The sequence below is a fragment of the Labeo rohita genome, chromosome 25 (assembly GCF_022985175.1).
Source record: "Labeo rohita strain BAU-BD-2019 chromosome 25, IGBB_LRoh.1.0, whole genome shotgun sequence".
NCBI lineage: Eukaryota > Metazoa > Chordata > Actinopteri > Cypriniformes > Cyprinidae > Labeo > Labeo rohita.
In genome coordinates, this window is record NC_066893.1 from 26228067 (window position 1) to 26252100 (window position 24034).

The 24034-nt window shown below is 32.5% G+C and overlaps 1 protein-coding gene across 2 annotated transcripts in view; it reads left to right on the top strand.

Moving 5' to 3' along the window:
• Nucleotides 1–24034, top strand: part of LOC127156488 (transcriptional enhancer factor TEF-3-like) — a 52522-nt gene that overhangs the window by 10172 nt on the left and 18316 nt on the right. For both annotated transcript variants that reach the window (XM_051099371.1, XM_051099372.1), the window contains exons 3-9: nucleotides 13549–13613; nucleotides 16840–16902; nucleotides 19935–20069; nucleotides 20171–20214; nucleotides 21801–21862; nucleotides 21942–22072; nucleotides 22152–22325. In XM_051099371.1, the coding sequence (XP_050955328.1) occupies nucleotides 13549–13613; nucleotides 16840–16902; nucleotides 19935–20069; nucleotides 20171–20214; nucleotides 21801–21862; nucleotides 21942–22072; nucleotides 22152–22325 (674 nt within the window). The remainder of the gene's footprint in view (nucleotides 1–13548; nucleotides 13614–16839; nucleotides 16903–19934; nucleotides 20070–20170; nucleotides 20215–21800; nucleotides 21863–21941; nucleotides 22073–22151; nucleotides 22326–24034) is intronic.

Genomic DNA, 24034 nt, shown 5'->3' on the forward strand with positions numbered 1-24034 from the left:
AACAATGCCTTTTGTTGCATTGATTATGATTTATTTTGCAACTTGTTTATTCCTCACTATAAATAGCCCAGCCAATCTGTGTTTTTACTATAAAAGTCCGTCTGTCTGATTCAGACCTGTTGATGTTAAGAAACGACCTGATGATGGACCGAACGCTGGATGAGAAGGAAAGCGAGAGGATGTGCGTGTCTGTCATCTTCCTATCAGCTGTGAAACTTTATAAAGCTTCATAAAGCCGTGTCAATATCACAGCAGAGGGTTAAGGCAGGTGGCGAGGGAGGGTCGCAGGGGGCAGAAGGGGGCATCTGGGGTGGATCTGTCGGCCCCGAGGGTTGGGGCCGGTAGTTTGGGAGCGGCAAAGCGCGTCCGGAATGGCACGCCATGGGCGTTCGGAGCCCCGAGTTCAAGGCAGAGAGGGTGTAACCCGACACGAGAATGGACGTTTACCCTTTGAGCATGTGCGACAGAGAGGGACAAATAAACACAAAGGGGGGGTGACGGAGCGGTGCGGTTTGCACCTGTTTTTGCGGCCCCCACTCGCGACCCAGAAGAGCCGCTCTGCTAGCCGTTGAGTTAGAGTGTGTGTGTGTGTGTGTGTGTTGCCTTTCAGTTCACCTCCAGCTGCCTCTCCTCAAGCACACAGACACGACTGCATTTACAGCACATGAGGAGAGAGGGAGAGAGGGAGAGAGAGAGTAAGAGAGAGAGAGAGAGAGAGAGAGAGAGAGAGGAGGCCTCCCCTCCTGATGGTGTTAACACTGGGATTACACTGAGCTCAGTATCAGCCACTATCAGCTCTGACAAATCACTCATCACACTTATCCATCAATACTCATCACCTCTCTCAACTGGTCAAGCTGTTGAAGAAACAGATCGCAATCTAAATTTGAAATTTAAATTTAAATAGCTATTGTATGACTTAAGAGGATATGAGCCTACCTCATATTCACTGCTTAGATGGTTTCATTTCATTTTAATTTTTATTATTATTATTATTACTACATACTACATTTCCAATGTGTATTTATAGTTATATTTTTATATATATAATGATTTTTATTGTGCATTCCAATTAATCTCAATTAAACTGCAGTTATTTTGGTATAAAGAAAAATTTAAATTTTTTAAAAAAATTTAAAAAATGTAGTTACCTGTATCTATATATATATATATATATATATATACAGATAACTTTTTTTAATTTTTGAAAAATCATGTTTTTATTGTTATATATATATATATTTATATAAAGTTATATAAAAAATTTAATATAGTATATCATTATTATATTTAGATAAAGTTATATAAAAAATTTAATATAGTATATCATTATTATATTTAGAAATATGCATGTATAAATTTTATTTGTTTTAAACTAGTACTTTTTAATATACTATATAATTATTATATTTATAAATTCATATTTATGTGTGTGTGTGTATAGTATATATATATATATATATATATATGTAATTTTTAGTATACTATGTAATTATATATATATATATATATATATATATATATATATATATATATATATAAATGTATATGTATAAGGAAATTTCATGAACTTTCAATTAATTAATAGTTAATAAACTGATTAAATTCATTTGCATTTTTACTACTAATTTCTTAAAATGAATATACTCTATAATTATTTTATTATTTTAAAAGCTACATAAATATTTTTTATACCACAAAGCCGGCTTTTTTTATTTTTAAGTTTGATATTTTTCTTATATATTACGTTTATGTTTTTTTTTTTTTTTTTTTTTTGCCTTGCATTACTATAAAATGTGCTTGTATGTGGGCAAATGGTAGTTTGTTGTTAATTTTAGTAATTTAATTTATTAATTCTACTAAAAAAAAACAACTTTTTAATAGACAAAAATGTTTTAAAATGTAGTTAAATAAAATGATAAATTAAGAAATCATTTTTAATTGAAAAACAAACATGGGCATATTCAAAACTATTTATTTAATTAGTGTTTTAAAATAGTATTAGTATTTTAATGGAGATGAAAGATTCTTCAAGAATCTTTCAATGAAAGAAAGATGTACAGTTTTGAAAAGACCACATTTTTACAGGTGAATCATTAATGACAAGCACATGAATATTTAATGAGGTGAGCACTGATGCAGTTTTTGATTGGTTGTCTGTTGCTAAACATTTTGTTGTTACATTCAAGCACCATATAGTTTCAAAATTACAAGTCTAACACACTGCTGGTTTAAGATATTGCTCTCGGATTTCATCAAAATATTCATTTGTGTCGAAGGTCTTATGGGTTTGGAACGACATGAGGGTGAGTAATTAATGACAGCATTTTCATTTTTGGGTGAAATATCCATTTAAGTACGTATAGTGCAAAAAGCATGAAAGTTTCCAGATTCAAAGGCTGTAAAAAGTTAGTCCTTGTACTTTGGCCAACTAGCTAAAGGTACGTTTTTGTGCTTCTTTCTGCTTTTGCTGTGTTCCTGAGGTCAGCTTTATAAAGTCTTGAGCTCAGAGAAACCTCAGCCCAACAGTGTCTGGCGAAAATCAGATAGAGCTTCATTCATGGCTGCATTTGACCTTGGCAATTTCAGACAATCACGCAAATAGCGACGATCTACAGTGCTGAGCGCTTAAAGAATGATGAGAATTCCCACAATGCACTCGTGACCCTTTTCCAGAGGTTCCACCAGCATCTTCTACTGGTATTTGTGGCATGTTTGTGTGGCCGTTACGTGTGTGAGTTATTATCCAGCTAAGCGCACCAGCGTCGCTTAGATTGTTTGGTTTTTGGTGCGCAGGGCGAAAATTCAGCAGGCTTTGCCAAAGAAAACATTTCTTGGCTTCGGCCGTCACTGTACCGTAATGCATTCACTCTCCCGACCCGTAAAATTACACACAGCCGCTGAAAGGAAATACATTTGCCATGGTTTAATGGCTCCCAAGCATCCCGTCGCAAGATAAGTACCCACATAATGGAGCGCTTCTCCACCTGTTCAGAAGTTGTTGAAAAAATCAGGACTTGTCGTTAAATGCACATTTTATGGGATGGATGCTGAAGAATGAGAAACCCCAGCTGTGTGGGGATGAGAAATCACATTTCGGGCTGTACGACAGCAACATTTTTGTGTTTTTACTTTCAAGTTGTGGGTCTGTGACAAGGCTAAGTCAACTTTTGAATGAGTTTCATTTGTAAGGCTGAAAATGTACATAAGTCTCACCACTTTTCTGTTCACCAAGGCTGCATTTATTTGATCACAAATACAGTAAAATCTGTAAAATTGTGAAATATTCTTACAATTCAAAAGAACTGTTTTGTTTTTGAATATGTTGTAAAATGTAATTTATGTCTGTGATCAAAGCTGAATTTTCAGCATCATTACTCCAGTTTGTCACATGATCCTTCAGTTCTAATATGCTGATTTGCTGCTCAAGAAACATTTATTATTATTAATGTTGAAAACAGTTATGTTGCTTCATATTTTTGTGGAAACTGTAATACATCTTATTTTTTAGGCTCATTTAATTAATAAAAATTCAAAACAACAGCATTTATTTGAAATAGAAATCCTTTGTAATGTCTTTACTGTCACTTTTGATCAATTTACTGCATCTTTGCTGAAAATAAATATTGATTTCTTCCCCAAACTTTTGAATATTAGTGTACATTATGGCAATTTATAGTGATTTAAATAAACGTCTAATATGATTTAAATAAAAATGACATTTCTAATGGTTTATAAAAAATATATAAGTGAAAAACTGAAATCGAATAAATATGCAAACTAATAATAAATAAATAAATAAATAAATAAACAAATAAATAAATAAATAAAACTATAATATATTAGGATATATATATATTGGGAATGGGGGAAATGCTGAACACTCATGAAAATATTATAAATTTAAGAAGTACAAAAAATGGTACCATTTAATTAAAAAAAAATAATGATAAAAACTATAATATAGTAATGGTTAGGGTTGCTTAACGATTAATCGCAATGAATCACTTCCAAAATAAAAGTTTTTATTTCATAATATATATATATATATATATATATATATATATATATATATATAACCAATTACATGAATATAAATATATACATGTAAATATTTTCAAAATATATACTGTATTTGTGTGTGTGTGTATTTATATATACATAATAAATATACACAGTGTACACACCTATATTATGTAAACTAACTTTATTTTGGATGCGATTAATCGCAATTAATCGTTTAATAGCACTAGTAGTGAGAATGAGGAAAATGCTGAACAGTAATGAAAATTAATATAAATTTTAAAAGTGCAAAAAAAAAAACAGTACCATTTAATTTAAAATAATAATAATAAAAAAAAAAAAAAAAAAAAAAAAAAAACATTTGTTTGTAGGATTCACCCACACATTAGTATCCATTATCTACAGAATTTGGTAATAAAATATTTTTGTTCAGTTTTGTGTATAAAATGTTTTACAGGTTTTCTCGATTGCTAAAACACTATAACCAGTTTTTTGAACTAAAATTTCAAAACCATAATGCCATTTTTCAAAAAGCACACCCATTTCCCTGAACTATAAACACTATTCCCCTGCTTTAACACATGAGTCAGATTTGGTGAACTGTTACTGCAAAACTCTACACACAAATCCCTACATTTCTCAGTGCTTACACCATGTGATCATTTAGAAAGCACTAGCATTCAATATTGTTCACTCGAGTCTGCAAAGTTTGAGCTCAGTTAGCACACAATTACCCAAGTGGAAACACTAGGAGTCAAAATCTATCACACACCAATCAGAACCTTCGATGGAGATAAAAGTGCCAAAGTCAGCTTAGTTTGGTGCATTTCTCAGATCAGAAATGAAATTCTCAAAACTACTTGTTCAACCTCCACATCATCTAGTCACTTGTGCACATTGTGCAATTTTTTTTAACAAGTTGCGTTTGCTTTGGTATATTCATGCAGCTGATTATGCAACTGATTTGTCTGCGGTTTTCTTACATTATCAGTTCCTATTGTCATGTTGCTATAGTCTTTCCCCTCAAAACATCAAGTCATTAGCTCATTGTATATGTCTTTGCAGTAAATGCTACATTTTTGATCTAGCTGTCAAGCATATTCTACACATTTCTATTAGACTTTTTGTAAATTTGCCATGAATCGTTCAAGTGAATACTGACTTTCACTAATGTAGAGACTACAGATCAACCGATGATAAAGCAGTTCTCTGTAATAGCTCAAAGGTACATCTCAACATCTCATGAACCTTCAGTTGGGAAGCATATATAGACAGAGGACAACACAAGAGTTACAAATTCTGGACTTTCTAATTTATATTTCGGCCTTTGCCCATATTTCTCTTTTCTATTTCACAATGACTTTGTAATGTATTTATATTTTATTTCATTTTTTTATGTTGATTTTTTTTTTTGTCAGACCACTAGTAAAAGTGTAACTGTGTATCCTATCTGGTCTTTTTCAATCAATATCCCGCATACAGTAATATGCAATTTCGAAGACAAAGAATAGGAGGTGAAAGAGGAAGAGGAGGAGAAGAAGGAGGAGGACGACGACAACAACATGGAAGAGAAATAGGAAGGGCAAGGGCAAGAAAACAAGCAGTCTTCTATATTTTAGCTGATGCGTGCCAGGGTTATAACCAATTAGAGTGTGATGTTGAGGAGGTTGTTTGGCCTGTCCCAGACCAAGGACAGGATGCTGGGGTAGAATAATTATTTTTGTCGTTGTTTGCTGTTTTGTGCTGTACTCTACAGTACAATAAATTAAGGATTAAAACACTTGCAAATGCATACATTTGTTGTATTCATCATTTTTTTTTTCCAAGCAACAGTTATTACCAGTTTTCGTAGTATTGTTTTGAATTGATCTCATCAGTGTGTAAAACTGTGTTGTAGTGTGTGTGTTTTTGAGGGTTTGTGTGTCATGTCTAAGAGAAAAGTTTGTTTTTTTCAGCAAGATTGAGTTGTTTTGAGTGGAGAGCTTCATTTTGACCTGAATATAGTAAGTTCGGAGAATTGAGTTAGAAGTTACGGATTTGTGTTTAGAGTTTTCGCAAAAGCGAGGCATAATTTCAAGAAATGTGTTTAAGCAATTGAGAAAAACTGTAACATATGGAACACATTTTTTACACATTTTCTTTTTTTTTATTATTATTTTATTTTAAAATATGACTTGGCCATTTGTTTGTAAGATTCACTCACATAATCTGCAGAAAAATCTGTTTTGTGTATTAAATATCTTAACATTTTGCAGTTCAATCAAATAACGGATCAAATAATTTTCAAGAAGGAAATTCATTGTTAGTGTTTTTTCAGGTTCAACTGCATTGCACTATTTTCCATGCAGTTTATAATGTACATTTTGGCGAATGTAGTTGGCTTTTCTGTGCCTCACAACATCTTTCCACCTTATTTACACATTTATATACTTATTTATATACGTACATTTGGCTAAATTTTAAAAGATGGACACAGAAAATTGACACGCTGTGTGCTGTAAACAGATTATATACTGCAGAAAAAGCTATTTCAGATACCCAGGAGTCAATGGGTGTATTGAGACGTACTGATGCAGACGTTCATTAGCTTCCTCATGTCAAACAGATGGAAAAAGCCACCCGTCCCTCACATAGGCTTGATTTTTCACAGGCCTGTTAGAGGTTCGTTTATGTCTGAGGTCTCTAATGAGTCAGTGTGTTTTGCTCATTCTCTCTCTTTGTTTTGCTGAGGTCACAGTGGGGTCGCGGCCCCTCAGAGGTCACAGGACACACACGCCGGCCAACTCAGCTTTCACTCTGTGCGATTTGAGTCGGACACTTCAAGGAAGAATATGAGAGTTTCTACTTAGTCTTAAAGGTCTCACACGGCCGTCCGTCCGTCTGTCATCTTTTACTCACCCTCATGTCGTTCCAAAGTCATATTATGTTCCTGTTTGTTATACGAGCAGCTCTTTTCCATGTGGCTCAAGTGGGACCACAACATTCAGTCAAACTACAGAGGTCATGCTGTGTATGTGATTCACTAAAAAGAATCGGGTTAGGAGTTCATGCATCAGACTACACTGTAAAAAACAATTTGTTGAGTCAACTTAAAATAATTTGTAACCTGGCTGCCTTAAAATTTTAGCAAACACAATTATCTAAGTTGTTACTTAGTACAACTTAACATTTCAAGTTGAGTACGCTTATTTCAGTTGACTGAACTTAAAATTTTAAGGCAGCAGGGTAACAAATTATTTTAAGCTGACTTAACAAATTGTGTTTTTCATTTTTTTACAGTGTAGACTGGTTGTGCTGAATGTTTTTGATTCGCTAAAAAGAACCAGCTTACAAAAATAATTTAAGAGAATCAGACTGCACTCGTTGAGTTGTAGCCAATGTTTTTTGATTCACTATGAAAAAAAATGACTTATGCGAGTCATTAGTTAGTGAATCAAACTACAGTGGTCACACTGAATGTTTGATTCACTGAAAAGAGCTTTGTTAAAATAAACAGTTGTTCATGAATCAGACTACACTGGTCGTGTTGATTGTTTTTGATTCACTAAAAGAACCAGCTCATAAGAATCATTTAAGAGAATCAGACCAAACTCGTCGAGTTGTAGCCTATGCTTTTGATTCATTCATTCATTCAAAAATAAATAAATAAATAAATAAATAAGTCTTTAGTTTGTGAATCAAACTTTGTTTAATTTAATAAAAAGAATCAGGTCAAAAGAATCATCTGTTCATGAATCAGACAACACTGCTCCTGATTCATGAAAAGAACCAGCTCATGAGAATCATTTAAGAGAATCAGACTGCACTCGTCAAACTGTAGCCAATGTTTTTGATTCACTAAAAAAATGGCTTAAGAGAGTCATTAGTTAGTGAATCAAACTACAGAGGTCACACTGTATGTTTTATTCACTAAAAAAGAATCGGGTTAAAGAATAATTTGTTCATGAATGAGACTACACTGATCGTGCTGATTGTTTTTGATTCACATTGAAAAAAGAAAAAAAAAACTCATAAGAATCATTTAAGAAAATCGGACTGCACTTGTTGAGTTGTAGCCAGTGTTTCTGATTCACTAAGAAACGAACGACTCATGAGAATCATTAGTTAGTGAATCAAACTACAGAGGTCATACTGTATGTTTGATTTGCTAAAAAGAACCTGGTTAAAAGAGTTATATATTCATATATCAAACAACACTAATCATGTTGAATGGTTTTGATTCATGAAAAGAACCAACTCATAAGAATCATTTAAGAGAATCAGACCACACTCGTCGAGTCATAGCTTATGTTTTTGATTTACTAAAAATAAATGACTCATGAAAGTCATTAGTTAGTGAATCAGATTACAATGGTCACACTGTATGTTTGATTCACTAAAAAAAGACCAGGTTAAAAGAATCATCTGTTCATGAGTCAGACTACACTGCTCCTGATTCATGAAAAGAACCAGCTCATAAGAATCATTTAAGAGAATCAGACTGCACTCGTCAAATTGTAGCCAATGTTTTTGATTCACTAAAAAAATGGCTTAAGAGAGTCATTAGTTAGTGAATCAAACTACAGAGGTCACACTGTATGTTTTATTCACTAAAAAAAGAATCGGGTTAAAAGAGTAATTTGTTCATGAATGAGACTACACTGATCGTGCTGATTGTTTTTGATTCACATTAAAAAAAAAAAAAAAAAAAAACTCATAAGAATCATTTAAGAAAATCGGACTGCACTTGTTGAGTTGTAGCCAGTGTTTCTGATTCACTAAGAAACGAACGACTCATGAGAATCATTAGTTAGTGAATCAAACTACAGAGGTCATACTGTATGTTTGATTTGCTAAAAAGAACCTGGTTAAAAGAGTCATATATTCATAAATCAAACAACACTAATCATGTTGAATGGTTTTGATTCATGAAAAGAACCAACTCATAAGAATCATTTAAGAGAATCAGACCACACTCGTCGAGTCATAGCTTATGTTTTTGATTTACTAAAAATAAATGACTCATGAAAGTCATTAGTTAGTGAATCAGATTACAATGGTCACACTGTATGTTTGATTCACTAAAAAAAGACCAGGTTAAAAGAGTCATTTGTTCATGAGTCAGACTACACTGGTCGTGCTGACTGTTTTTGATTCACTAAGAAAACCAACTCATAAGAATCATTTAAGAGAATTGTTGTAGCCAGTGTGTTTGAATCACTAACATGAACCGACTCATGAGAGTCATTCAACTAAAAATCAAACTACAGAGTTCACAGTATTTGTTTGATTCACTAAAAAGAATCATGTTAAAAAAAGTCATTTGTTCATGAATCTGACCCCACTAATCATGCTCTATGTATTTGATTCATTAAAAAGAACCAGGTCATAATAATCATTTAGAACAGTGGTACTCAACTCAATAAATGAGGGAGACATACAAAATGTGCAGAGCAGTGGGCCCCGAGGACTGGAGTTGAGAATTAGGAGAATCAGACTGCACTCGTTGAGTCGTAGCTTAAGTTTTTGATTCACAAAAAAAAAAAAAAAAAAAAAAACATGATTCAAGAGAGTCATTAGTTAGTGAATCAAACTACAGAGGTCACACCCTAACTAAAAAACAACTCATGAGAGTCATTAATTAGTGAATCAGATTGCAATAGTCACACTGTATGTTTAATTTACTAAAAAGGAATCAGGTTAAAAGAGTCATTTGTTCATGCATCAGTCTACGCTGGTTGTGTTGATTGTTTTTGATTCACTAAAAAGAACCAACTCATAAGAATCATTTTAGAATCACTTTGCTGAGTTGTAGACAATGTTTTTGATTCACTAAAAAAAGTGACTTATGAGAGTCATTAGTTGTGAATCATACTATAGAGGTCACACCATATGTTTGATTTACTAAAAAGAATCAGGTTAAAAGAATCATTTTTTCATGAATCAGACACTGATCGTGTTGAATGTTTTTGATTCACTAAAAAGAACTATGCTCAAAAGAATCATTTAATAGAAACGGACAGTACTCACTGAGTTGTAGCCAATGTTTTTGATACATTAAAAAATAAAAATAACTCATAAGTCTTTAGTTTGTGAATCAAACTACTGTGGTCACACTATATGGTTTGATTCACAAAAAAAGTTTTATGTAATCAAATGCCTTTTTGTTTTGTTTTGCTTTTATTTTTATGTACATCCATTTGCAGAATGTCAGTTTTTCTGTGATTTTCTTCACTCTTCATGTTTGCTGCTCTCATTAAGATCCACAGCAGCACAGATATGTGTGTGCATACATGCAAACACAGTCTGCAGTGAAATCTCACTCTGACTACACATTCACCAACCCTAAATGTGCCCTTTGTTGACATGCATCCTGACCCTCAGGAGACCGTCTGTTGCACAGATGTGCCCTCTTTCTCTCTATCTGTCTCTCTCCCAGATGTCTGATAACCTGACAGCGCAGAATGAGGCAGTGAGTGTCATTTTCTCAGGAGAAACATCTAAGAAGCAGTAGACTTCACTGAAAGTCTCCATTTGCTCACTGTATAGTCTTGGAGAAACAATCGAGATATTAAATGCATATGATTTTTGATGTTGTTTCCCATAGGCCTGTCATGTAATGTGTGCAAGCCTTGTATTGTGTGTGTGTTAGTTGTTTATTGAGCAGACGCTGAAGGACTCACAGATCAGGAATGACTGGAATGTGAAGAGGAGGAGGAGGAGGAGGAAAAAGAGAGAGAGAGCGAGAGAGGTTGAGTGGGAGGTTATGGATTTATGAGGTCGTTTTGGGAGCCGCTGTACTTTTGCATGACACCAGCTTTGTTTCGGCCCCTTGTGGACCCTCAGGGTGGACACTGTGTGTGTGTGTGAGAGAGAGAGAGAGAGAGAGAGAGAGGGTTTCAGGTGACCCTGGCTCAGTTTTCACTTTTGTGGCGTTGATATGAATGACCCCTCTGTAGCTCCGCCCCATGAACACAATGACCCCTCACATGGGCCTAATACGTAACTCAACTCAACTCTGTTTTTGATTTTAGTGCGTTTTATTTTCTTGACCATAAAGCACAATAAACAAGCTATTTCAAGTGCGTAGGTTTGATTGGTGGGGACATAATGGCACACAACAGACATTTAATTATTTAATCAAAATAATTGCTAGGGACAATTTAGTATCGCTGGATATTGGAAGGGAGATGTCATAGCGTCCCTATTAAATTCTAGGCCCTTGAAAATCATAACAAGCAATGTCCGACTTTGGAAAGTTCTTATAGTTCTTTCCATAAATATGAAGAGGGAAAGCAACAGATTAATGAGTTAAAGGAGAAGTCCACTTCCAAAACAAAGATTCACTTATAATGTACTCACCCCCTTGTCATCCAAGATGTTCATGTCTTTCGAGTTTGTAGATTAATTCACTATATTTTAAATAGTTTGACCACCGCTGTTTATTTGGTGACAGTTCAATAGGAAATCCAGTCATCTTATGCAACTGAAGTGAATGTTACATTTAGCTATCAGTATTGTAATAAATGTTTGAGAAGTTTGTATTTGATTGTATTAGTATATACAGAGTGATAGTCAATGTAAAAAGAACAAATGTGAGAAACGGATGAACACAAAATAGCATGACAACATAAAGTTAAAGAGGGTAAACATTATTATTCAGCTTAACAGCAGATGTGTTTTAAACATTTAGACTACTTTTATTGCTAGGGACTATATTCTATGTCCTTGAGTTATTTTAACAAATGCAATGTACTAATAATGCATTTTTGCATTTGATGAAGTAAATATGAGTGTTGTTTGCTTGTTGCAGGTCATTGCCAGGTTGTTTTACATGTTGTTGCGATGGCTCTGTGTGGTTTAAGTGGATTGCTATGTGGTGGACTGTGATTAATGCTTTTTAGTACAAACCTATGCGGCTGCTGGAGTACTCTAGGTAGTTTTAGGGTGTTGCTATGTGTCATCATCATTGTATAAATTCACACATACACATGCATGCAGCCCACAGTGAGATCTCACACGATGCCTTTGAAAAGCTCTTGAAGCTAAAAACACGGCTGGCATCTCCATCAACTTTTATTGACTGACAAAAACACCTCTCGCAATCTCACATGGGTTTCCTCTTCTTAGAGCTTCAGAAGAGATCTCAAACATTTCATTTCATTCATTTAGAGCTGAAGTGACTCACTCGTGTGTTTTTATTTCTCCAAAGGAATTTTAGGAGAAATATCTGAGAGGAGAATGACTCGTGAAGAGCAACGTATGACCCTCTCATGCATCACAAGGTCATTTTCTTCATAAAACAACCACAAACAGGTGGTTTTCGTTGGGTAAGAGAGCATTTAGGGGTTCTGTACCAGTGTATACTAGTACTAGTAACCGGAGTCTGGCCGTATGAAAGAGCCGTGTGATTTATGGGAGGCGTAAAGGCAGATTCTATAAACATTGACACACAGACCAGCTGCTGCTCCTCTTTACACCAGGCCAGCGCCATCAGTCGTGTCGGTACCCTTTCGTTCTCTTCACCTTCTCATCCAACGTGACCCGTCTGTCAACAAAAGCATCACCTCAGAAAAGATGAACGCTCATGTATGGGCAGGTGGTATGATATTTGCATCACTGCGCCTGATCGAAAACCCTAAGAGATGAGATCTCACATCCTTGCTTTTTACAGTTACTAATGCAATTATTTTGAGCACAAGATCTTGTCGGATAAATTACCCAGTTGAAGACGTGTTTGGGACGGTAAACATTCTCACTTTAGCTATGTACTTACTCAAACTCACTGTCAACACTTTTCATGCCTCAGTCCACCATGTGTTCAACAGCATCATCCGTGCAACAAACATACCTCATGTGTGTGACCGGCTTATCGCATGTGACGAGTTGCAGGCTCAATATTAGAAAATTGAGTAGAAAAATAAGTTAATTTATTTTTAATGTTTATTAAATATTAAATGTATTATTATATATAATGTATATTACACTTGCTTGCACATTCCTGGTAATATTCTGAATAAATCAATGAACACTGGGTTAAAGGGGTTTGAAAAGTTTTTATCTGTAAAAATGTATTTTATTATTTTATTTTTTGTTTATTAAATAGGTTTAAATTTTGTATTATTATATATATTATGTATCTAATTAAACTTACAACCAAATGCACCATATTAATGTCTTCGTGATTTTTTTTTTTTAAATTAAAAAGTAACTGGCTCAATCCGTCTACACTTCTCATTATTAATTAGTAATGCTTTAATCAAGATTATACCATTTCTTGAAAGGGGTTTGAATTTTTTTTTTTTTTTATGGGCTACTTTAACACTGTGCCGCTGGTTGTTTTTCAAAATGTATATTTAGGATTTCACCAGGAGAACCCTGGACAACTGGGCTAATTTTGAGTAGCAATTGGGCGGGTTTTGTTGTGAAAACCTGGCAACCCTGCTTTAAATGTCCAGTTTCTGTAGGACAGTTTATCACAGTCCACAAGTAAAATTTCAAATTGACTGTAAACTTCTTTTCTCTGTTTCTTCTTTTTTTTTTCAGGACGGAATGAGCTGATTGCACGATACATCAAGCTTCGAACGGGAAAGACACGGACCAGGAAGCAGGTACAGAAATGTAGATTCTTACAGTGATTTGAATATTGAAATATTCATATTTTAATCTAAAACAAATTTCTACATTTAAGATATTACCTGTTTTCCAAAAAAATATATCCTGCTTTATTTTTCGCATTGGCAAATTTTATTTATTTATTTTTTTTGTTAAAAACCTCGTGTTTAAAACAAGAAAAAAAAAGATTCTTAAATCAAGATATATTTTTTCTCTAAATTGCACTTTCAACATGAAGGTCATAGGTTTGATTCACTAATAAAACTAATAAAATGCAATGCAGTTTAAGTCAATTTAAATAAAAATGCACATTAAAAAATTAAAACAAGTCATTTATATTTTGAATTTTGATTTTCAAATGAATTTATCTTGATTTAAAAAAATATTGCACTGTATTTGTATACAAAACAGTGATGGCAACTCTAAAACAGCAACTACAGTTTTAACCTGTCCACTAAGTGGATTAATTTGGCTAATTACTTTTATTTGACCTCTGTGTCACACATTAACAGCAACAGGAAGTCCAGCAAATGTCAGACTGGGACTTAGAGATGGACTTGTCCTGTTAAACTCCCAAACAGTGTAAATGTTTGGCCCCTGAGGGCCTCCATGCTGAAACGGGCTTCAGTGGTGTGATTTATCGCGCACGGATCGGATAACGGTGTGTGTCTTCATCACCTCTCTCAGTCCCGCTCGTTAGACCCACAAACAACTGCTCCCTCCCGGTCGTCCCGTTACGATCGGGGCACATCACACGCTGCCGGGGTGGGGATTTGGAATCTGATATTGCATTCGATATCGCATGATGTCACTCCAGCCTTGTCACACACTAAGTCTTAAGCCTTCGAAGAGAGTCGAGGTGAGCTGGGGGCCCGAGAGGAAAAATAATAACTAAAAACAAGAAAAGAAAGTAGAATCACACCTCATAAGTGGACAAATGAAGGTCAAATCACTTTACAATTACAAATTGGGATTCCTTTGAGTAACTGAATTATTTAAGTTGGTCCAAACCTGTATGAATCTCTCACTTCTGTTAAACATAAAATAAGATATTTTGAAGAATGTGGGTAACCAAACAGTTTTTGGTCCCCACTGACTTCCATTGTATTTTTTCATGTTATGTAAGTCAGTGGGGACCAGCAATTGAAATAGTTCACCTGAAAATGAAAATTTGCTAAAATTGTGCTCACCCTCAAGCCAGCCAAGATGTAGATGAGTTTGTTTCTTCATCAGATTTGGAGAAATGTAGAATTACACCACTTGCTTGCCAATGGATGTGAATGGGTGCCGTCAGAATTAGAGTCCAAACAGCTGATAAAAGCATCACAATAATCCACAAGTAATCCACGCCACTCCATTCCATTAATTAACATCTTGTGGAGTAAAAAGCTTTGTGAGAAACAAATCCATCATTAAGACATTTTTGTAACTTCAAACCATTGCTTTTGGCTAAAATATGAGTTGTCTGTCCATAATTATCATATTTTCTCCAGTGAAAAGGTCATCTTGTCTGAATCAGGAGAGAATCCTGCACAGATCAAGCACTGTTTGCAAGCAAAAACAGTCCAAAACAGTTCTAAACAAATATTTGGGTGGATTTTTAGGGGTCGACCGATAAAAAACACATATCGGTCGACCCCTAATTTTGATCCGACAGAAAAACAGGAGATAGATTTTTTTTTATACTCATATTTTGGCCAGAAGTGACAATTTGAAGTTGAAACGTCTTAAAGATGAATTTGTTTCTTACAAACACACTGTTTTTTATTTCCCAAGATGTAACTGATGGACTGGCTGTGGTGTGGATTACTTGTGGGTTACTGTGATGTTTTCATTAGAATATTGATGAATGTGGGAAACCAAACAGTTTCTGGTCTCCACTGACTTCCATAGTATTTTTGTGTTTTTAATAGTATGGAAGTCCATGGGGACCAGAAACTGGAATAGTTCACCCAAAAATGAATATTTTCTGAAAATGTACTCACCCTCAGGCCATCCAAGATGTAGATAAGTTGATGAGAGATGAATGTTTCTTCATCAGATTTGGAGAAATGTAGCATTACATCACTTTCTCACCAATGGATGTGAATGGGTGCCGTCAGAATGAGAGTCCAAACAGCTGATAAAAACATCACAGAAATCTACAAGTAACCCACACCACTCCACTCCATCAGTTATTGTCTTGTGAAGAGAAAAGCTGTTTGTTTTTAAGAAACTAATTCATCATTCAGACGTTTTTAACTTCAAACAATTGTTTTCGGCTAAAATATGAGTTCTCTATCCAAAATGTTGCTTTCTCCAGTGAAAAATTTATCTTGCCTGTATCAGGAGAATAATCTGCACAGATCAAGCACTGTTTACAAGCGAAAACAGTTAAGATTTTTAGGGGTTCTTTTTTAGCAATAAATGTAATTAAATATAAATATATTTATTATATTTAGATACACTTATTTTTAATAGATATACTTAAGTTTTTAAATAATAAAATGATGAATGAACAAAATAAAATTAAATGAACAAGTTCAGAAAGAATCACTGCACATAAGTCTTTTACGTTTTGCTGTTTTTTTTATGCCGATACATTTATATTAAAGATATATTTATTATATTATTGCCTTAGTCAGTTTATTATATTAGGAACATGTAGGAACATGTTTTAAAGAAAAAAAAATACATGGGTTGATTTTTAGGAGCAGATAGGCCGATAGTCAGCACCGATATTAAGCATTTTTATGGTTATTGATATTGGTCATTTTCAAACCCTATTTGCCTATACAATAATTTAAAAGCATTTAAAGAAAGTTTTTGTTAGAGCCCTAGTTATTCTTAATTTTGACATTAATTTAAATTTTTACACCAGACATATACATCGGTTCAAAATATCGGTTATCGGTCTACTTGAGCAATAATAATAGGTATCGCATTGACCCTGAAATACAAATAAAGCAAACACACGCCTTTTGGCTTCACAAGATGTTAATTGATGGACTAATAATTGATTATTGTGATGTTATTATCAGCTGTTTGGACTCTCATTTTGACAGCACCCATTCACATCCATTGGTAAGCAAGTGATGTAATGCAACATTTCTCCAAATCTGATGAAGAAACACATTCTCAGCACATTTTCATTTTTGGGGGAACTATTCCTTTAAGAAATAAACAATTATTCATTTTAAATGATAAGATTAGCTGGGCTGAAATCTTGTGTGTTTTCCGCAGGTCTCCAGTCACATTCAGGTGTTGGCGCGACGGAAAGCTCGGGAAATTCAGGTGAAACTCAAGGTAGCTAATGAACTCTGCTAATGCTTATCACCTGTTTGCAAATTAACACCATTATCACTTTACTGAGCCAAAGCATTTGTTAATGATGGAAGGATAGCCTTGAATTCTAGACAATTGCATTAATGTCCAAGTGAATGTAGCTTAGGCCTGATTCAGTTACAAACAGAATTGATAGCAATATCATACACTACGCTATAAATCAGTTGCAGCATGTCGCTAATTTTCACAAAACATGTGACCTCTGGCTGTATAAGAGCTTAGCGGACGGCTCGGTAATGTCGAGTCTTCTCCTTGCGCGCTCCTGTCTTTCATCATATGGCATAGTTCACCCATTGGCCGTCGGCCATCTTGGCCCAGCTGTCCGAGTGTGGTGCTGGTCACACGGCTAAGACTGACAGCCCTTTTAAATACGTTTCTGTAACTGAGAACTGTGACGGACACACACATGCCCATATTTCAGCCTGCAGCCTTTGCCAGTTCAGGGCTGAAGAATGCATCGGCTAGTCATGCTTCAAGGACACAGCAGTTGCTTGGGCTAGTCGTGGACGACTGTGACCTCTCCAAGCGCTCGCATGATGCAACTTTGCTGTAGATTTGCTGAAGTTGTAGCAAAATCAATCTGAGAGGTGTTGAGGAGTAAGTAACTTAACGTAGTCAAGTGAACTGAATAATCAAGCACTTGTAAAATGTTCTCATATGAAGCACTACAAGTATTCCATTTTAAAAGTTAAAGTTGCTTTTTTTATTTTTTTGTGCATTTATTTAATTTAAAATATATTTATCGTATTTATATGATATATGATTTATATTGTATTTTTAAGAGATATACTTTTTTTCCCCCTGAGGCAATAGTTAAGCTAAACTCAGCAAAAATGTCCTGTCCTTCTCATAGTGAAACTGAAAGACTGATTCATTTTTGTGAACTGGTTCATTATAACGTAACAAGCTCAAAATGAAGCAGTTCACGGATATACTTTTAATTAAATATATATTTATTATATTTCTAAATATTTATTATTTAACAGATATACATATTTTTTAATAATAAAATGTCCTCTTCTTCTTTTATGAAACTTTGGAAAGACTGATTTATTTTTGTGAATTGGTTCATTTTCACAAACAAGCTGAAAAAGAAGCAATTCACTGATATACATGTAATTAAATATATATGTATTATATTTTGATTTGTTTATTTTTAATAGATATACTTTTTTTGAATAATAAAATGTCCTCTCAGTCTTTTCGTAAACTTTAGAAAAAAAAGACTGATTCATTTTTGTGAATCAGTTCATTTTAACAAACCAGCTGAAAAAGAAGCAATTCACTGATAAACATGTAATTAAATATATATTTATTATATTTCTAAATATTTATTATTCAATCGATATACATATTTTTAAAAAAGAATAAAATGTCCTCTCAGTCTTTTCACAAACTTTGGAAAGACTGATTCATTTTTGTGAATCGGTTCATTTTAACAAACAAGCTAAAAAAGAAGCAATTCACTGATAAACATGTAATTAAATATATATTTATTATATTTAAATGTATTTATTTTTAATAGATATACATATTTTTTAATTATAAAATGTCCTCTCCTTCTTTTATTAAATTTGGAAAGACTGATTCATTTTTGTGAATTGGTTCAGTTTAATGAAAAAGGTGAAAAAGAAGCAATTCACTAATATACATGTAATTCAATGCATGTTTAATATATTTCAGTGTGTTTTTTTTTAATAGATATCCATATTTTTTAAATAATAAAATGTCCTCTGCTTCTTTTATTGAACTTTGGAAAGACTGATTCATTTTTGTGAATCAGTTCATTCAAATGAACAAGTACAGAAAGAAGTAGTTCACTGATTTGAATCACTTCTCAGTGATTAAATATAATTTAAGCACATTTAGTTCATTATATTTAGATATATTTGTTTTTTTAAAGATATTTTTAAAGATAAACTTATTATTTTCCAACTGAGGCAATAATAAAATACACTAAATTGTCTTTTTCTTCTCATATGATGCTTTAGAATGAAAGATTCATTTTAGTGAATCACTTCATTTTTATCAACAAGTTAAAAAATAAAAATAAAAAAATCACTGATTCCAGTCAGTACAAAGAAGTCCGCTGCAGTTTGTAGTTCTTTTTAGGAATACGTTTAATTAAATGTATATTTAGATACATTTATTTTTAATAGATATTTTTATTTTTCAAACTGAGGAAATAACAAAATATGCTCAGCTAAAAAGTCCTCTCTTTCTTATATGAAACATTCGGAATCAAAGGATGATTCATTTTAGTGAATCGCTTTGTTTGAATGGTTCTAAATGAACCATTGAAAAATGATTAATCAGTTTATTTGATTCCCTATGGTAAGTTTAATAAGTTCACCCATTTTTCTAAGGTTAGTCTGTCTTACTAACTCACAGTTAACTTTAAAACTAGCTTTACGGTAGTTTAATTATCTTTAATTATGAGTAGCTTTTAGCTATAATCTTCCTCAACACTGAACTTGCAAATGCATTGGTAAATGCAGGATTTGTCGACTTCTACTTGATTGTAGACGTCTCACATTCACGTCCTGCAGATCCCAGACTTTTGCATTTCTCAGACTGTAGTTGAGTTTCTTCCTTCAGCGTTTAATGGCAGTCTCAGTAAACAGCAAGTAAAAGGGAGCTGTGTCTCCACACGTGCTGTTTTTCCAAGCGTGGTCTCCTGTTTCATAATGTTGGAGCTCCCAGTTCTTCATTTGACCTCTAGGCGAAGGAGTCAACCTGTCAACACCGCTCAAACACTGCCAGAGCCATAAACCACCTTCAGCCTTCCCACAGCAACACACACACATTTACTTACTTATCTAAATGAGGGCTTCCCATCGACTTCTGTTGTTTTTACACAAAGCTAATTCTAATTAGAATAGACTAACTGGGTCATATATATAACCTAAGAAAAGAAACTATAATTTAGTACTGAAAAGGTGTGATTTGCCTATTGTTGAATGGGATACACATTTGTTGTTGTTTTCTGTCAGGACCAGGCGGCCAAAGACAAAGCCATGCAGAGTATGTCCACCATGTCGTCGGCTCAGATCATCTCAGCCACGGCCTTTCAGAATAAGATGGCTCTGCAGGGCCTCTCGCGACCGGCCTACCCGACCGCGGCTGGGGTGAGCGTGTCTGAGCACTTACCATCACTTATGATAGATCTTTCAGAAGTCTTTTCTTCAGGAAGAAGGCTAATCTTGATTTCATGCCTTTGTTTTCGTAGTTTTGGCATGGAGCTCTCGCAGGACAAACCGCAGGTCCTGAAGAGTAAGTTCATGTTTTGTGTGAGTGTTAACATCTTAGTGATTAGGTCTGGTCGTTTTACAAGGATTCGCACTTCCGAGTCAGTTTGAAGTACGTTGAAGCCAAACCGAACTTGACAAATATAAAATGTACTTATTTTGATAAAAAGGCATGTGACTTTAAACCATTTTATTAGATATAAAAATATATAGAAATTATATGTATGTTATATTGAAACATTTTTTTTTTGTAATTTTTGAAATATAATCTTTTATAAAAATATAAAATTGTTATTATATTTGATATGATATATTTACTTATTTGTGTATTTATTGTATTTATTATATTTTATATATATATATATATAATGATAAAAATATGTATTCAATAAAAGGAGTTAATTTTATATTACATATATGTATTTCAAATATTTTTTATTTTTATATTATATTATTTTATATGTACATAACATTGCATTTTTTATATATCTTTTACATTTTTAGCTTATTTAAAAAAAAAAAAAAAATATATATATATATATATATATATATATATACATATATATATATATATATATATATATATATTTATATTCAATAAAAGAAATGGATTTTATATTACTTAATTTGCATTTCTATATCTGGTATTATAAATTTAATAATTGTTTTAATATTTTTTATTTTATATAATTTTTAAATATGTACATATGTACTTTTTATATTATACTTTTTATATCCAATAAAAGAAATGGATTTTATATTATTTAATTTGTATTTTTATATGTTATATTCTATATATATATATATATATATATATATATATATAAACAAAAAATTTGGAAATTATATTAAAAAAAAAAAAATTAAATTAAAAATCTAATAAAAAATTACAATTAAACTAAATTAAATTAAAAAATAATTGAAAATATAACATAAATTAAATAAAAAAATATATATATATATAAAATGAAATAAAATAAAATAAAATAAGTAACATAAAAACCAAAAATAATACAAAATAATAAAAATCTAATTAAATTAAAAATAAACAAGGTATAATAAAAGCTAAAAAAAAAAAAAGTTGTTTTAAACGGCCTGTTTTGATGAATCAATTAAGAAACGTATTCAGTGCTTAATTTCAAAATTATGTTATAGATGTTATAGTTTTTCTTAGATTATATCACCCATGTCTGTTGTTATTAGTCAGTTGTTATTATAAAACAAAATAATTGGAAAGTATCTATAGCTGTATCTATATCAATATCTGAATATATATATATGTATATATATATATTCATTATATATATTCAGTAAAAGTGGATTTTATATTACGTAATTTGTATATGTATTTATTCCTATATTTCTGTGTTACATTTATGTTTTCTTATATGAATGTGTATGTGTATATATTGATATATAGATATAGATATAGATAGATGATAGATAGATATAAAAATGTACTGTTTTAGCTAAAAAATATATATTCAGTAAATGAAATTGATTTTATATTACATAATTTGTATTTTAATGATCTGCAGTTTTTCAATAGTTTTTGTTCTTTCATCATAAAAACATCATAAAAGCTGATATTTAATTGTGTTTTTCAAACAGCATCAAGCCGTTTTCTCAACAAAACTTCGTCATGCAGGCCGCCGGCCCTCCGCCTATAGCAGGTCTGAGGCATTAAAAACTACTCCTGATTTGAATTGCGTACAATATAATAGTCTATAACGGCCATGATGGCTTCCTCAGGTTACGAAAGTGCTACGGGTCTGTCGATGTCCTCCAGCGCTCCACCCTGGCAGGGCCGCAGCATCGCCAGCTCCAAACTACGCATGCTGGAGTTCTCCGCTTTCCTGGAGCAACCTCAAGATCCAGAGACTGTGAGTTCTTCAGTGATTTATTACTAATGCTCATAACTGATCAAACTGGCTAATACTTATGGGCATTTTTGTTTTACAGGTCAACAAACACCTGTTTGTACACATCGGTCAGTCCAACCCCACGTATAGCGACCCGTACCTCGAGGCTGTAGATATACGGCAAATTTACGACAAATTCCCAGAGAAGAAAGGAGGGCTGAAGGAGCTGTTTGAGAAAGGACCAGCGAACGCTTTCTTCCTCGTAAAGTTCTGGGTAAGAACCTCACAGACACGTCCCAAACCGTGAATGAAGCTCTGTATTTGGACCACAACGCCTAGCTAGTCACTGTTGTGCCATGTTAGACAGGTACATCTGTACATCAAGTAACATTCAGCCTGGAATTTATTTATTTTTTTGGATTTATTAATTTGGATTTGGAAGCTACATGCAAAATGTTTTATAATTATAATAAAAATAGACTAATTGGGTGATATAATCAAAGAAAAAGAAATATAAAATGATATCTATATATATTATTATACAATTTATTATAATTTACAATTTAGAGATAACATAATATAATTAAATTAAATAATATTTTATTTAAGATTGTATTATATATATATTTTTTAATTTAATTATTTGTTTTATTTTCTATTTAACTTTTTCTTTTATTTCATGATATATTTTATTATATTTTATTTATTTTTTTTTTTAATTTCTTTTATTTTTTACTTTTTGTTTAATTTGGTTTAGGTTTTAGTTTTAATTTAATTTTAAAATGTAATTTTATTTATTTATTTCTATATTTCTATACAATTAGAAATAACATAATTGTAAAATTAATTACTTAATCAGAGTTTTTTAATGGATTCATCAAAACAGGTTGCTTAAAATGATTTGTGGAAATGATTAAATCTATTTATAAATCTATTGATAACTATTTTATTTTAGATTTTATTATATTTTGTTCATTTTTAATTTAATTAGATTTTTATTGTTTAGTATTATTTTTGTTCATTTTTAATTTAATTATTTTTATTTGAATGCACGTTTTATTTCATTTTATTTTATATTTTATTTTATTTATTTTTGATCTGTTTAATTTTTATTTTATTTATTTATTTTTAATTAAATTTGTTTTAGATTTTCATTTATTTTTAATTTAATTTTAATTTCCTATTCATTTTTAATGTATTTATTAATTTTATCTGTTTAATATGATGTTTTTGTTTATTTTTAACTTACTTTCTAACTGACTTTTTTGCGTGTTTAATTTTATATAATTTTATTTCGTTTTTTATATAATTTATTTTATTTCTGTAATTTACTTTTTAAATTAAATTTTAATTTTTCATTTTATTGTTTAAGTTTTTTATTTATTTAAATTTCAGTTCCATTTGTAAGTGATGTTCTGCCTTTTATTCCTTTTGGTTTCCAACTAATTTGGATTTGGAAGAGATGCAAATGTGTAACTGCGTGCAAATTTGAACTCTCCCAATTATTCGTTACAGTGGCTTGTAACAGTAGTTGTTTACATGTACTGTATACACAAGGTCCCTTGTATCTTATTTCTTAAAGAAGACATTTAAAGTTTTAAAGTATGAACAGCAAATGAAAATGCAAACTGTTTATCGCAGTCTGTAAATGCTGGCCGGTGGGTGCGGTGACCCTGTGGAGAAAGGTTTGAGTGTAGGATGTTGGAGGTTGGAGTGCCAGGCTCTGCTCTTTCATTAGAGAAATCTGAGCTTGGGCACCTGTCCCTCGTACTGTCACTCCCTCCAAACCGCACGCAGCCCACTATTTATAGAGCCGACAGCCTCCGGAGAGACACTTAAGTATTGTTCAAGTGCTTAATCATTGCCTTTTTGTGTGTTTGTGAGATTACGCTGGAACTGTCTGTACTTGTTGTTTGTGTTTTGGTGTAGACTAAACTAAAGAACATGTTCACTTAAAGGGGTCATCGGATGCTAAGTTCACTT